This window comes from Lagenorhynchus albirostris, chromosome 9 (genome assembly GCF_949774975.1).
Source record: "Lagenorhynchus albirostris chromosome 9, mLagAlb1.1, whole genome shotgun sequence".
Classification (NCBI taxonomy): domain Eukaryota; kingdom Metazoa; phylum Chordata; class Mammalia; order Artiodactyla; family Delphinidae; genus Lagenorhynchus; species Lagenorhynchus albirostris.
The window spans coordinates 44,112,470-44,125,570 of NC_083103.1; the positions used below are offsets into that span (position 1 = coordinate 44,112,470).

The 13,101-nt window shown below is 42.4% G+C and overlaps 1 protein-coding gene across 2 annotated transcripts in view; it reads left to right on the forward strand.

Annotated features, from left to right (window-relative positions):
- Nucleotides 1-13,101, forward strand: part of GALNT18 (polypeptide N-acetylgalactosaminyltransferase 18) — a 350,781-nt gene that overhangs the window by 241,823 nt on the left and 95,857 nt on the right. For both annotated transcript variants that reach the window (XM_060159658.1, XM_060159659.1), the window contains exons 5-6: nucleotides 731-928; nucleotides 5,586-5,700. In XM_060159658.1, the coding sequence (XP_060015641.1) occupies nucleotides 731-928; nucleotides 5,586-5,700 (313 nt within the window). The remainder of the gene's footprint in view (nucleotides 1-730; nucleotides 929-5,585; nucleotides 5,701-13,101) is intronic.

Genomic DNA, 13,101 nt, shown 5'->3' on the forward strand with positions numbered 1-13,101 from the left:
ATTTTTTATAGGTGAAGTCACTGCTTGCCATTTGTGACTATTTAAAAAGCATTTTCACTGGATTTATGGCCAGAAGAGGAGAGGGACACTTGCTATTTCAAGCTGATTTGGATAAACAGTTGTGCAACAAATGCATTTTTAATGAGAAGCTTATCATTCCTGTCTGCAAACATTTTACTCGCCTCGTGCCCCCAGGGGTTCCGGGCTGTGTGGAAGCCCGACCCCCCCACCTCTCCTTGGGCAGTGGGGACGCGTGAGGTGCGGGTGGCATGTCTGGAAGGACCGAAGCAGCGTCACACAACGGGTGGAAGTAGGTTTGTTCTCACCTCCGTGTCTCTGCCGTCCTCACCTGCCTTTTCCTCCTGGTTGATGCGCTGCATTTTAGCAAAATCAAAGCCCAAGTTGAAAGCTTCCCGTGGAACCTCAGATCTGTTCCTTTCTTCTTTCTTAAGTCTTGATTTCTTTTTTTTCTAATGGAAAAAGGGAAATCAAGCAGACACCAGGATCTGAGGCACTAAGAATCTGTCAGCTCAGCCTGGGACATGCTGAAGGAGGGGTCAGGCCTCTTGCTAGCCCGGAAGCATGGGGGTGGGAGATGCAATAGGGACTCTTTCCCAGGAGGCAGAGCAGCTCTCCCCTGGAGGAGATGGCCAGGAGTTCCTTCCTTCTTCTGTGGGGGAAGGAGCTTTAGAAGGTGCCAGTTTCCCCTCTCTCCCTCTCCCCTGCCCAGGGCTGAACCCGTGCTCACCCGCATTAAGGAGAACCGGAAACGGATCATCTCGCCATCCTTTGACAACATCAAATACGACAACTTTGAGATAGAAGAGTACCCGCTGGCCGCTCAGGGCTTTGACTGGGAGCTGTGGTGCCGCTACCTGAACCCCCCTAAGGCCTGGTGGAAACTGGAGAACTCCACGGCCCCAATCAGGTAAAGAATTCTTACCTGGGGGTCTCTCTGTCTTGTCTTCCAGGCAAGGGCTCCCCTCCCAGCCTGACCCTTGTTTCCCAAACTCCAGCTGCATCGGCAAGTGACCTTCAGTCACAGCTTACAGCCTTTGACGATCCCTTTTAAAAGAGCTGTGGCACCCAGAATCCATTCAGAGCCTCAGAGTTACTCATTTCAGCACATCGCTCTGGGACACTTGCTGGGCGCCAACTGCTGTGCTGGGGATACAGAGTGATCAAGACTCGATTCCTGCCCCCAAAAGCCTGGAGTATAGTGAAAGCAGAGAAAACAATTGGAATAAAATAAGTGGGATCACAAATTATTCCCCATGCTGGTGGAAAGTGCATGAAAATTGGGGAGAATCCTTTTCAGAGCCTGTAGTATTCGCATTTGTTTTTTCTTAAGGGCAAGTAGGAGATTGCAAGGTTGGGGCGGGGACACTCATATTCAAAGGAGCAGAGTGAGTTCATGGACACAGAGGAAGTTCAAAGGGACTGGAAGGAAGGAGGACAGTGAGGGGGGAGCCCCAGGCAATGAGGCCGGAGGGGTGGAGAGGCAAGACCAGACGCCACGGCACCGTGTATGCCTGGCTGATGTTTGAGCTTATCCTGTAGGACTCAGACACAAGTGGCTTCAAACTGCCATTCAAAATCCCAGACTCTTTCTGCCTTTGCTGCTGCCTTCAGAGACACCCAAGTGACTCCTCTACGTGGCCTCTATTTTATGGGTCAGGACTCCTGAAACAGCCATACCCGCCAGCCTTTATTTCTATCTGGCTAATCACAGATCAGGTGCCTTCATGCTCCCTTCTGATGCCACACAGATGGCATCAGAAGGTGGCCTAGGGGACAGTTCCTGGAATGAAAGAAGAGATTAGAAACTGTTGTTGCTTTGTGTTACGTGAGGGAGAAAGATTACGAAAAATTTAATTGAAAGTGAGAGATTACTATCTGAGATGGCATTTTTCCTTGCCAGAAGGAAAAAACTGTATTCATGTTTAAAACAGGATAGAAGGGCTTCCCTGGTGGCGCAGTGGTTGAGAATCTGCCTGCTAATGCAGGAGACATGGGTTCGAGCCCTGGTCTGGGAGGATCCCACATGCCGCAGAGCAACTGGGCCTGTGAGTCACAACTACTGAGCCCGCGCGTCTGGAGCCTGTGCTCCACAACAAGAGAGGCCGCGATAGTGAGAGGCCCGCACACCGCGATGAAGAGTGGCCTCCGCTTGCCACAACTAGAGAAAGCCGTCACACAGAAACGAAGACCCAACACAGCAAAAATAAAAAAAATAAATTAATAAACTCCTATCCCCAACATCTTCTTAAAAAAAAAAAAAACAGGATGGAAGAGAACCCCACCTAGCTTTCCTGCGGTTGTCTCTGTCACCTGTCTGTTAGGCCTCTGCCACACTTATGTGGTTAAATATTTGCCGGGAGGTCGCTGTGTACAAGGGCCTTTCACACACATGGTCTCATCTGCTCTTCATCATAACCCGATGACAGCTCACTCATTGTGTCATTCCAGTTTTACAAGATGAGGAAAGAAAGACTGACAAAGGGGAATGACCCTGCCAAAGGCTCCAGCCAGTGCAGCCAGGATCCAAACCCAGAGCAGCTAGATTCCGTACCTAGTGTCATCCTCCTAGGCACCCACTGTTGAGCTCGGAACTGTTGTGGCTGATTTCTACCCCCAGGTCTGTTGACTGCTATTGGAGGGAAATATGCCATAACACAATGAGCGGTCTTGCAGTAGACTGCACTGGTATTAGCTGCTTCTGTTCCGGGCATCACTAAATGTATCAGCCTAGACTTAGTCAGTAGACCCACATTCTAGGTCCTTGACAGAGAATATCATCTCAGCCTCAAATATTCCATGACCTAATTTTTATCAAAAATCCTAACTGAGAGAAATTATATTAATGGAAGATTTTGAAAGAACATTCTTGGTTTATACCTGGATGAAGACAGCCCACAGAAAGCTGTGGGTTATACAAGTGTATCTTGCCCACCTTGGAGCTGCGCTTTAGTGCTTTACCCTCACATGATGTAAGCTGTAAAAAGAGCCCAGAGATATCTTCTGTTACGTTCTAAAGGGATGACTTTAAGATTGTTGTCCGCTACATTCCAAAGTGACCCCTTTAAGAAGACTGACATGAGAAATTTCTTTCAAACTGAAAGGACTGCTATTCCTGAGGAATTAGTATGACATTTCTACATGGGAACTATAAATCTTACTTCTAAGACCATATGTGTTCATTTTCACCTTGGCCACCAGGAAGCTCAGGGTCAACTTTGTGGGTCCACTTTAAGAATCATGAAAGAAGACACATGCATTCTAACCAGCCTCTAATTTTTGGTGGAATTTTAGTCTTTTCAGACATTTATCTGTTTTTTTCAATGTATTTTACATTCTCTTGCAAGCTATTTCTAACCCTTTTGGGAATCAGAAGATATAAATCAGAAACACTTTCAGGCTGAGTAGGTCCACTTAATACCCTAGGCAGTTAATAAATAATGAAGACTGAGGGGACCTGTGCTCTTCTCAGAGTACTGTTTTAGATTCTGTTCTTTCCCTGACTGGGTCTGGCCGTTTAGGGAAGGCCCCCTACTCTGTATCCCAGAATGCCCTGCCCTGCTCAACATTTGAGATATGGGGATATATGTTTATGTATAACTGATTCACTTTGTTATAAAGCAGAAACTAACACACCACTGTAAAGCAATTATACTCCAATAAAGATGTTAAACAAAACAAAACACATTTCAGTAACATCAAGGAAAAGGCGGAGAGTCCACTCTGCAGGGCTGATGTTTTAAAACCACCATGCATTTAGAGGGGGGATTGTCTGGGCTTCTTCAATGTGCAAGTGCATCTTTTAAAATGATCTTTTGAGTACCAGTTATGTCCCAGAGGTTTTCAAGTGCTTTACATTATTTAATTTAACCCTTGTGAGGTTATAGTTGATTCTGTTTCATAGATCTGGAATCAGAGACTCAGAGAGTCTAGGGAACTTCTTTCAGAGATGCACAGGCAGAATGGGGAACCTTTCCCCTAGCACTCACCTCTAAAGCCAGGTCACACGTCCCCCCCACCAGAGTAGGAACTCAGCCTAAAGGAACGGTGGCTTGAGGTGGATTGACTGTCCTGGATGCCTGCGGTCTGTGGAAACTGAGGCCATTCAGAATAAAAGGCTGTAATTTGAAAGCAGGAGGGGCAGGGACCCCAAGGCACCAGTCTCTGCCCAAGCAGCCTCCTGCATCAGCATTCTCCAAAGAAATGGCCTGCAGAATGGCTGTTTCTCCACCTTGATGAGATTACAATTTCAAAGATGGGTCCATTTGCATTTGAGTGACAGTTTTCTCATCACTAAGGATTCTTCATTTCTCCTTTTCTTTCCCTCCAATTCCTCAGCCACCAGCTGATAAAATGCTACGCAGGGACTAGAAGCGGTAGCAGCGTGCAGTGGAACAATTCAAAGTAATTTGTGTAAGATGATGCTTTCAGCAGAGAAGCAGCCCACATGTGCTCGTGCTGATTCACCTAATGTTAATCTCTCCTCGTGACGTTCTGCATCGGATGTCTGTACACAGCCATGAATCCCGCGCTTACACTTGCTAAGGAAAGGCCTTCCAGCTTCTGGACCCACAAGCTGTTGACGTGTTGCTCCAGCCTAAGATCCCTGCTGAATTCCAATCCAGACCAGCTAGCTAGGCCCTGCCGGTTAGATATCTCCCCCTAGTGACTCACAGTCACTTTAAGATCAGTTTTCCCAGCATGAACTCCCTCTTCCTTCTGAAACCAGCTTCTTCTCTATCCCCCCTATTGATGGGTGGTCCCCACTCCACCATCACCCAAGCAGAACACCAGCTGGCATCCAGATTCCCCCCCTTCTCTCATCTTCGTCGTTCATATGTTTCAAAGTTCTGCTGCTTTTACCTCAAAATATGTCTTTAAATAATCTCTGTCTCCGGTCCTGGTACTCTGGTCCAGGTCTTCATCATTGCCCATCTGGATATAGCAACAAGCTTCCCAACTGGATTCCTCGATTTCTACCCAATCTCCTCCAATCTCAATCACCCCACAGCTGCCTGAGTATTCTTTTTCCAAACACAGATCTGCTTATACCACTGTCTGCTTAAAATTCTTCTTTGACGCTCATTTACCTACAGATAAAATCCAAATGATTTACCATGCTATCCAAAGCCCCAACTCGTCTCTCTAAAGGGACCAAGGTGAAGGGTGGGAAAGTTGGTGTGGGTGCCCGGGTAGAAACAAAAACTGGCTATGCAGTTCAGAGTGCAGGGGTCAGGGCAGCCAGAGATACAGTCACGCAGTGTAGACTGGTAGGCTGAGCACTACTTCTCTGGGCTGACATACATGCAAGCACCACCAGAAGTGATGGCTGGTCCCAGGACACAAGCTGTCTCCCACTGCCCTGCTGAAGCAACCTCCCTGGAATAGCTGGTGAGGGTGGACCCAGGAGGGCCACTCGGAGAGCAAGGCCCACACCAGTTCTGGCAGCAAACGAAGGGAGAGGACCAGATCCTCCTGGCAGGAAGGCAGCACTGCTCTTACTGCTCTGGCGGCCCCCATGAGACAGCCCCTCTGCTAACCACTGGCCATGTCCCCATGCCCTGCAGGAGCCCTGCACTCATTGGCTGCTTCATTGTGGACCGGCAATACTTCCAGGAGATCGGCTTACTGGATGAAGGCATGGAGGTCTACGGAGGCGAGAACGTCGAGCTCGGGATCAGGGTGAGCAGGGTTTCCCACCCATAGGGCGTGGCTCAGCTCCCCAGAGGGTGAATGAGTCCAGGAGTGGAGAAATGCGGCTCAGGGTTGAAGGTGGTGGACTGATTCTGGACGTCCAGTGCCTAACCTTGGTCCATGTGTATGTGATCAGGGCTGGTGGGGATGGGATAGAGACACAGGTAGGGAACTATAGAATTTTCAGGAAGAAAAGAACATCAGAAACTACTTTGGCTGGGGTGGGGACATGGGAGATTTGAGCTCCCAAATCAAGGGTGACATCTTGGCTAAAATCAAACACAGACTTCTCAGGGATGAGCAAAGGGGTGCTCCAGGAAGGGGCTGCTGAGCAGGAGGGACCCTCAGAGTCACTTCCTTATACTGTCACCTCCCTTTGGGATTTCTCACTCTGTTATTCTCCATCTCCCCCACAGTGGCCAGCAGAGCCTTCCTAAAGACTTTGTCAAGAGAGGGCTCCAGAGAAATAAACTCACGGGGAATAAACAGCAAAACACAGCCAGGCTCACTCCATGTGGGTTTCTGACCCACCACGTGTTGGTCAGACCCTCAGGCCCATGCATGCCTCACACTACTTTCCAGAGATATCCGCCATCCTGCCCCAAGGTACAGGGCCCTTTGCAGTTATCAACGTGTGGTGTGAATCCACACCAGGTACAATTTAATCTCATCCCACAGGAACATTTCCAAGGCTCTGGCCCCTTTCCCTCGGCCCATGCAAAGATAACTCCAAAATGAACCCCATCCCTATGACTGAGGGACACATTAGGTCCCTTGGCAGGTGACAGAAATGTGATCATGGATACAAGGAAGGACCTCGTCCACTACAGGGAAGCCCACCCCTCTGTCTAGGCTGTGGTCCTAGCCTCATGAAGAAACTAACATGCAAGCTGTGCTTGTCCTCACAACGGCCCCCACGGTCCTCTCCACAGGGCTCTTTAAGCAGCCTGGCACACCATGCGCTACAGGCTCGCCAGCCCCTGGCCAGCCCTTGTACCTGCTGGTGTTCATGGCAATCATCTGAGATGTTCCCCCTCGCTGCCTGCCCCCCATGCAGTCCACCCAGTATCTGCCTGGTTCCCACTAGTGACCCCATTCTTGCCCCTTTGGCCTTAGTGTCTGTATCTGGCGTCTCTTGTTCCTAATCTTTGGTGTCCTCTCAAGGACTCCAGCTTGAGTACACCCTCCTTACCTCCTATCTCCAACCCACTGGGCAGTCAGCTGGCCCTGGACAGTCCTCGCCCTGCCCTGAGGGGAGACTGGGCACCTCCAATGAGCCTCTCACAATACCTCCAATAGCCTGGCAGGCAGTGTGGGCCTGACTTGTCACCCAGACTTAATACTAGGGCTTTGAGGTCTGGCGGCAGGAGCAGGCTGCCTGAAGCCGAGCTTAGGAAACACTTCCAGACACCTGTTTTCACTGAAACCCAGAGAAATCTCTTTGGAGACAGTCAAGCTGCGTGGGCTTATTGGGGAACTAATATATTCATAGAAGACAGAGGCTGCATAATCACCCTCGCGTCTCCGCTCTCCCTACACTGGTCATTTATTCACCATTTGCATCCTCACCATCTCATTTCCGCGCGTTCCTGGATAAACGCTTGCCCCCAAACATAATATTTTTTACTAGGAGCTGCTGCTGGGAATTGGCTGAGCGGGCAGGACCGCCTCCAGTCACTTATGTTCTCTGGGTAAAAATGTCTAGGAATGGAGAAAGGAATTAGATTTGTGAACTGTGCTTCCAGCACGTATGTGAGTCAGTCACGGAGTGGTGGGAGGCTCCTGGGTTTTCCTTGCCTAGATTATAAAGCTGCTGTGGAGTGTGGGCCTGGGTGAGGCTTTCAAATACTTGTTTAAAATTTGGGGGTTTGATGCTTGGGGTGTCAAATACAGTATAAAATGTTGCCTAGCTTTTTTTTCTCTGTCTCTTCCCTCCCCTTTGACAGAGGTGAAGTATCATGGAGTTGAAGGAAAGGTGGCTCTTAAAGCAGGGACCCAACAACTTGTTGGCTGGCAGAGCTGAGGACAGAAGGAGGGGCTAGTTAATTTGAATTTCAATTCCAGGTCCCCGCTAAAGGGATACAGAACCTCCAGCCATCTTCAAAATAGATGTTCACATTTTGTGTGGTTATTAGTGTTTTTCTTTCATGTTTATGAGTTAACATCTCAGTGCCTCACTTTCTCCATCTAGGATCTCCCTTCGGTTACTCCCCAGGATTATGTGTAAAAATGAGAGACATTGCTTTCCTCCCCTCATTTATTTAGAGGCAACTTATTCAAAGTCCTTACCCATTTGGAACATAGAAATAGAGCTGTTTGCACAATTATTCATTACCTGCTCTGGCACTGTACTTATATAATCCATCTACAAAACACCCTAAAAAGTAGCTGTTATCATAATACTCCTTTTTTCAGATGAGAAAATTGTGAAATAAAGAGCTTACATAATATGTTCTCAAGGTCATATGACTTATAAGAGGTAGAGAAAAGATTCAACCCCAGATCTTTATGATTCAAAAGCCTCGCTAGCTGGATATACCACAGTGACCTAGGGATAAAAGTCCTTTGAGCATTCCCAAAAGAGTATTACAATGTCCATGCAGTAATTTTCTTCTACTTTACTCACAGTTGTGTCTACTGAGTCCTCATTTAAAGCCTTATTCTTATTTTGCACTCAATTCTAATAAGCCTTTTTCCCCCCCCAGTTTATAAGTCCACAACTCAGTGGGGAAAAGAAGAACTGCTGTGGGCAAGCAGAATGAAAAGCGTGAGAAGTAAGAGCTGACATTGAATAGGAGACAGATTATACAGATGATGGCTATCAAATACTAGAATATATAAGAAAGTATTCAAGAGCTGGCAAGGAATTAAGAAGTTGTTAGAAACTGTTATCTGTTCAGTTGAGTCCCCTTTAAAATATGTTGAAATTCTAACCCCCTGTACCTGTGAATATGATCTTATTTGGAAATAGGATCTTTGCAGATATAATCAGGTTAAGATGAGGTCATACTGCATTAGGGTGGGCCCTAATCCAATATAACTAGTGTCCTTATAAGAGAAGGAAAATCTGGGCACAGACAGACACAGAGGGAAGATAATCATGTGAAGATGGAGACAGAGATTGGAGTTATGATGCCACAAACCACAGAATGCCTGGGGCTACCAAAAGCTGGAAGAGGCAAGGAAGGATCCTCCCCTAGAGGCTCTGGGGAGAGCATGGCCTACAAATACTTGATTTCAGACTTCTAGCCTTCAGAACTGTGAGCGAATACATTTTTTGTAGTTTTAGGTGATCCCGTTTGCTGTGCTTTGTATAACAACCCAAGGAAATCAATACAGACACCAAAACCTAAGTGAAAGTAGGAATCAGAGAAAGCCTGAGTCCATTATATTTGAAGAACGTGATGATTTGAAGTTTGTGATTTCCCAGTTTCATGGAGTATGCAGAGGACAGGATACAAAGCCTAAGGCTTGACCAGCATTAAGAATCTAGTAGAATATTTCCTACCCTTTACCTCCCATAAAGCTGGAACTGCAAAGGCCCATTATCTGAGTATAAAGATGGGCTAGAAATACTCCCACCCACATTTTCATCATTAAGAGTGAAAATTGCCTGTCTCAATCTTGTGCTAGGAGGAAAGGAAAAATTCCCTTCTGTGAATCCCTCCCTTGGATCTATCATTTAAAATCAAAATACTTCATGGTTCAGAAAATCTTGAGAGGAGAATTTAACTTAAAGCTGTTAGAAGTTCTTAGGCATCTGCAAAAGTGTACATGAATCCTCTCTGGGAAAAACCCCTTTAACCCAAGCCACAAAACTTCTCACAGCTAGAGTTCCAAGGAATGTGAGTTCAGTTGTTTTTTTTTTTTTTTAAATCATGAAACAGACAAGGGAAAAAGAAAGAACCAAGAGCAAACACCAGCAAAAGCATTAGATAGCCAAATGTGATCTACAAAGTCTTCAAGTATTGAATCTATCAGAAGTAGGATATCAAATAAGTTGTATAATATATTTAAATAAATAAAAAGAGATTGAAATTATGAGTAAGAAGCAAGGGACTATAAAAAGACCAGTCATATTAGTATAAAAATAGAATTTCAAACATGAGAAATATAAAAACGTGAATTGAAAGCTTAATGGATGAATTAAACAGCTAGATGGATATTGTTAAAGGAAAAAAAATTGAGTAAACTGGAAAACAGAGCTGAAGAAGTTATTCAACATTACCCCAGGAAGACAAAGACAAAAATATGAAAGAAAGAGGTTGAGAGACACGTAAAAATGAGAGGGAGTGTCTAATATCTTAGAATTCCAAATGGAGATGATAGAAAGAGGATTAGACAAAAGCAATATTTGAATATATAATGACTGAAAATGTTCCCATACTGATGAAAGACACCAATCCTCAGATTTAGGAAGTCAACCTATCCAAAGCAGGATAAATACAAAAATATTCACATTTAGATATATCATAGTGGAACCACAGAAAGCCAAAGCCAAAGACAAAGGAGATCTTACAGCAGTCAGAGAGAAAAGATAGACTACCTAAAATTTAGTGATAATTAGAATAACAGTGGATTTTCCAATGGCAATAATGGAATCCAGAAGACCATGAAATAATATCTTCAATATCTGAGAGAAAATATCAACTTTTCTATGTATACTCAATTTAAAAAATCCTTCAAAAATAGGGAAGAAGAAAGCCATTTTCTGACACACAAAAACTGAGTTTGCTACTAACAAATCCTCAATAAAATAAATTTTAAAAGACATACTTCAGGTATAAGGAAAATGAGCCAAGAAGGAAATCTGAGATAAAAAGAGAATAATTAGCTCATATATGAGTAAATCTAAAGAAATATTCATGGTAAATAATGTATTGCAAAGTTATAAAAACAAATTAAAACTACAGTGTATGATGACAATTGCAAATAAGTTGGGAGGGGTGATTGTAAATAAAGTGCCCTAAAATGCCTATATTATTAATGAAGATGGAAAAGATTCTGGTTGACTTTAAATTCTGATAAATTAACCATATTAAAATTTCTTGGGGGGCCATGAAAATCATATGTATAAAAAGTATAACTTCCAAAGTAGTAGAGGGGAAAAATGAAATATGAAAATGGTAAGAAAGAGAAATAAAACAGGTGATACAAGAAAAAAACATATAAAATGGTAGAAATAAATCCAAATGTATCAGTAAATATGGTAAATTTACATGGGCCAAATTAAAAGACTAACATTTTTAGACTAGATTTTAAAAAATATCTGTAGGCTCTTTATCAATATAAACCTGAAATATAATAATATAGAAAAGTTAAGATATAAACGAATGGAAGAAGTCATAACAGGTAAATACCAATCAAAAGAAAGTTGCTGTAGTTATGTTAATATTAGAAGAAATACCATTACAAAATACTTTAGGATAAATAAGGAAGATTTCTACAAGATGATAATATGTTAAGCCCATCAGGAATATATAACAGTTGTAAGTTTTTATGTGCCTAATTGCACAGCTTTAATTTATATGAAGTAAAAATGGATAGAATTTCAAGGAGACATCAACATCACCACTAATGTAGTTGAGGATTTTAATAAATTTTCCCAGTAATTGATAGACCAACATAATTAATAGTTTGAATCAAATGGGCATATATATAACACTGCATCTAACAACTACAAAATTGAACAATTTCAAGGGAGTAACATCACATAAAACATGTTATCCGACCACGATGGATTAAATTAAAAATCCATAACTAAAAAGTATAGGCAGAAGCCATATTTTTGGAAATTGTGAAACATTTCTGAATAACTCATAGGTCAAAGAAGAAATTATACTAGAAATTTGAAAATATTTTGAACTGAATGATAACAAATATGCTACATATTACGTTATGTGAAATGCAACCAAAATAGCACTTAAGAAAAATTGTAAATCAAAACAGTATGGTATTGGCATAAAATCAGACACATAGATCAATGGAACAGAATAGAGATCCCAGAAATAAACTCATGCATAAATAGTCAATTAATTTACAACTAATGAGCCAAGAATATACAACAGAGAAAAGATGATCTCTTCAATAAATAGTATTGGAAAAACTGGACAGCCATATGCAAAATAATGAAACTGGACCATTATCTAACACCATACACAAAAATTAACTCAAAATGGATTAAAGACCTGAGCGTAAGACCTGAAATCATAAAACTCCTAGAAGAGAACATAGGCGGTAAGCTTCTTGACATCTGTATTTTCAAAGCTCTTTCCCTACAGTTATCCTGTTTAATGTACACAGCAATCAAGTGCTATAGGCAAGCCAGATATTATTATCCTAATGTGTTATACAATTTAAAATGTTATACAATGTGTTATACAATTTAAAATGTTATACAATGTGTTATACAATTTAAAATGTTTATATTGGCCAAAAAAGTTAATTCATTCTATGGTTTATTATCTTATTATTAAAATCATCATTTTAGCAACAAAGTTAACAAGAAATCAATTTAAGTACTCTGTAATCTATAAAGTGCTCTATACTAAACATGATCATATCTATTATTATTATACATGTAGATGTATATGTTGCATAAATATACAACCATAGGTTTCATCTAGTGCTTTATTTTTTTAAGCACGCTTTAATTTGTAAGGAGTATTGTAGTCCTACTATAAGCAAGTCCCATTGCTTGGGGCTTGGTGACAGTCACCAAAATTCAAAGTACTGCATTAGAGCATACAGTTGGCTAAACCTAGATTATAGGCCCATGCTTAGTTGCCAGGGGTCAGGGACCCTTTCAGGTTCCATGGGCCCAAGTATTACACATGATGTAGTCCCTCATATAGGAAGGGAATTTAGAACCTTAGAATTTAGGTACAAATGTTCTCTAAAACATGTAATATAATATCTAGGATATTGTACTGCATATCCCAAATATTTTATCATAAATAGGATTTTTTAAAAAACCTCTTTATTATGAACAACTTCAAACATATCCAAAAATAGAGAGAATAGTATAATAAATCCCCTTGCATCCATCACCCAGTATCAACATTATCAACTCATGGACAATTTGGTTTTAATCTCTGTCCCTACCCAATCCTCCCCAACTCCAGTTATTTTGAAGCAAATCTCAGACATTATATCATCAAAAAAAATTTCATTATACATCTAAAATAGAGAAGAACTTTTTAAAAGAAACATGATCACAATACTATTTCCATCCTAAAAGTACTGAAAAGAATTCCTTAATACCATCAAATATTCAATCAGTGTTCAAATTTCCCTCAATTCTCTCATAACATTTTTTTACTTTGTTTTACAATTGTTTCTTGAATCAAGATCCAGTTGATTAATATATCTTGCAAGTCTCTATTAATC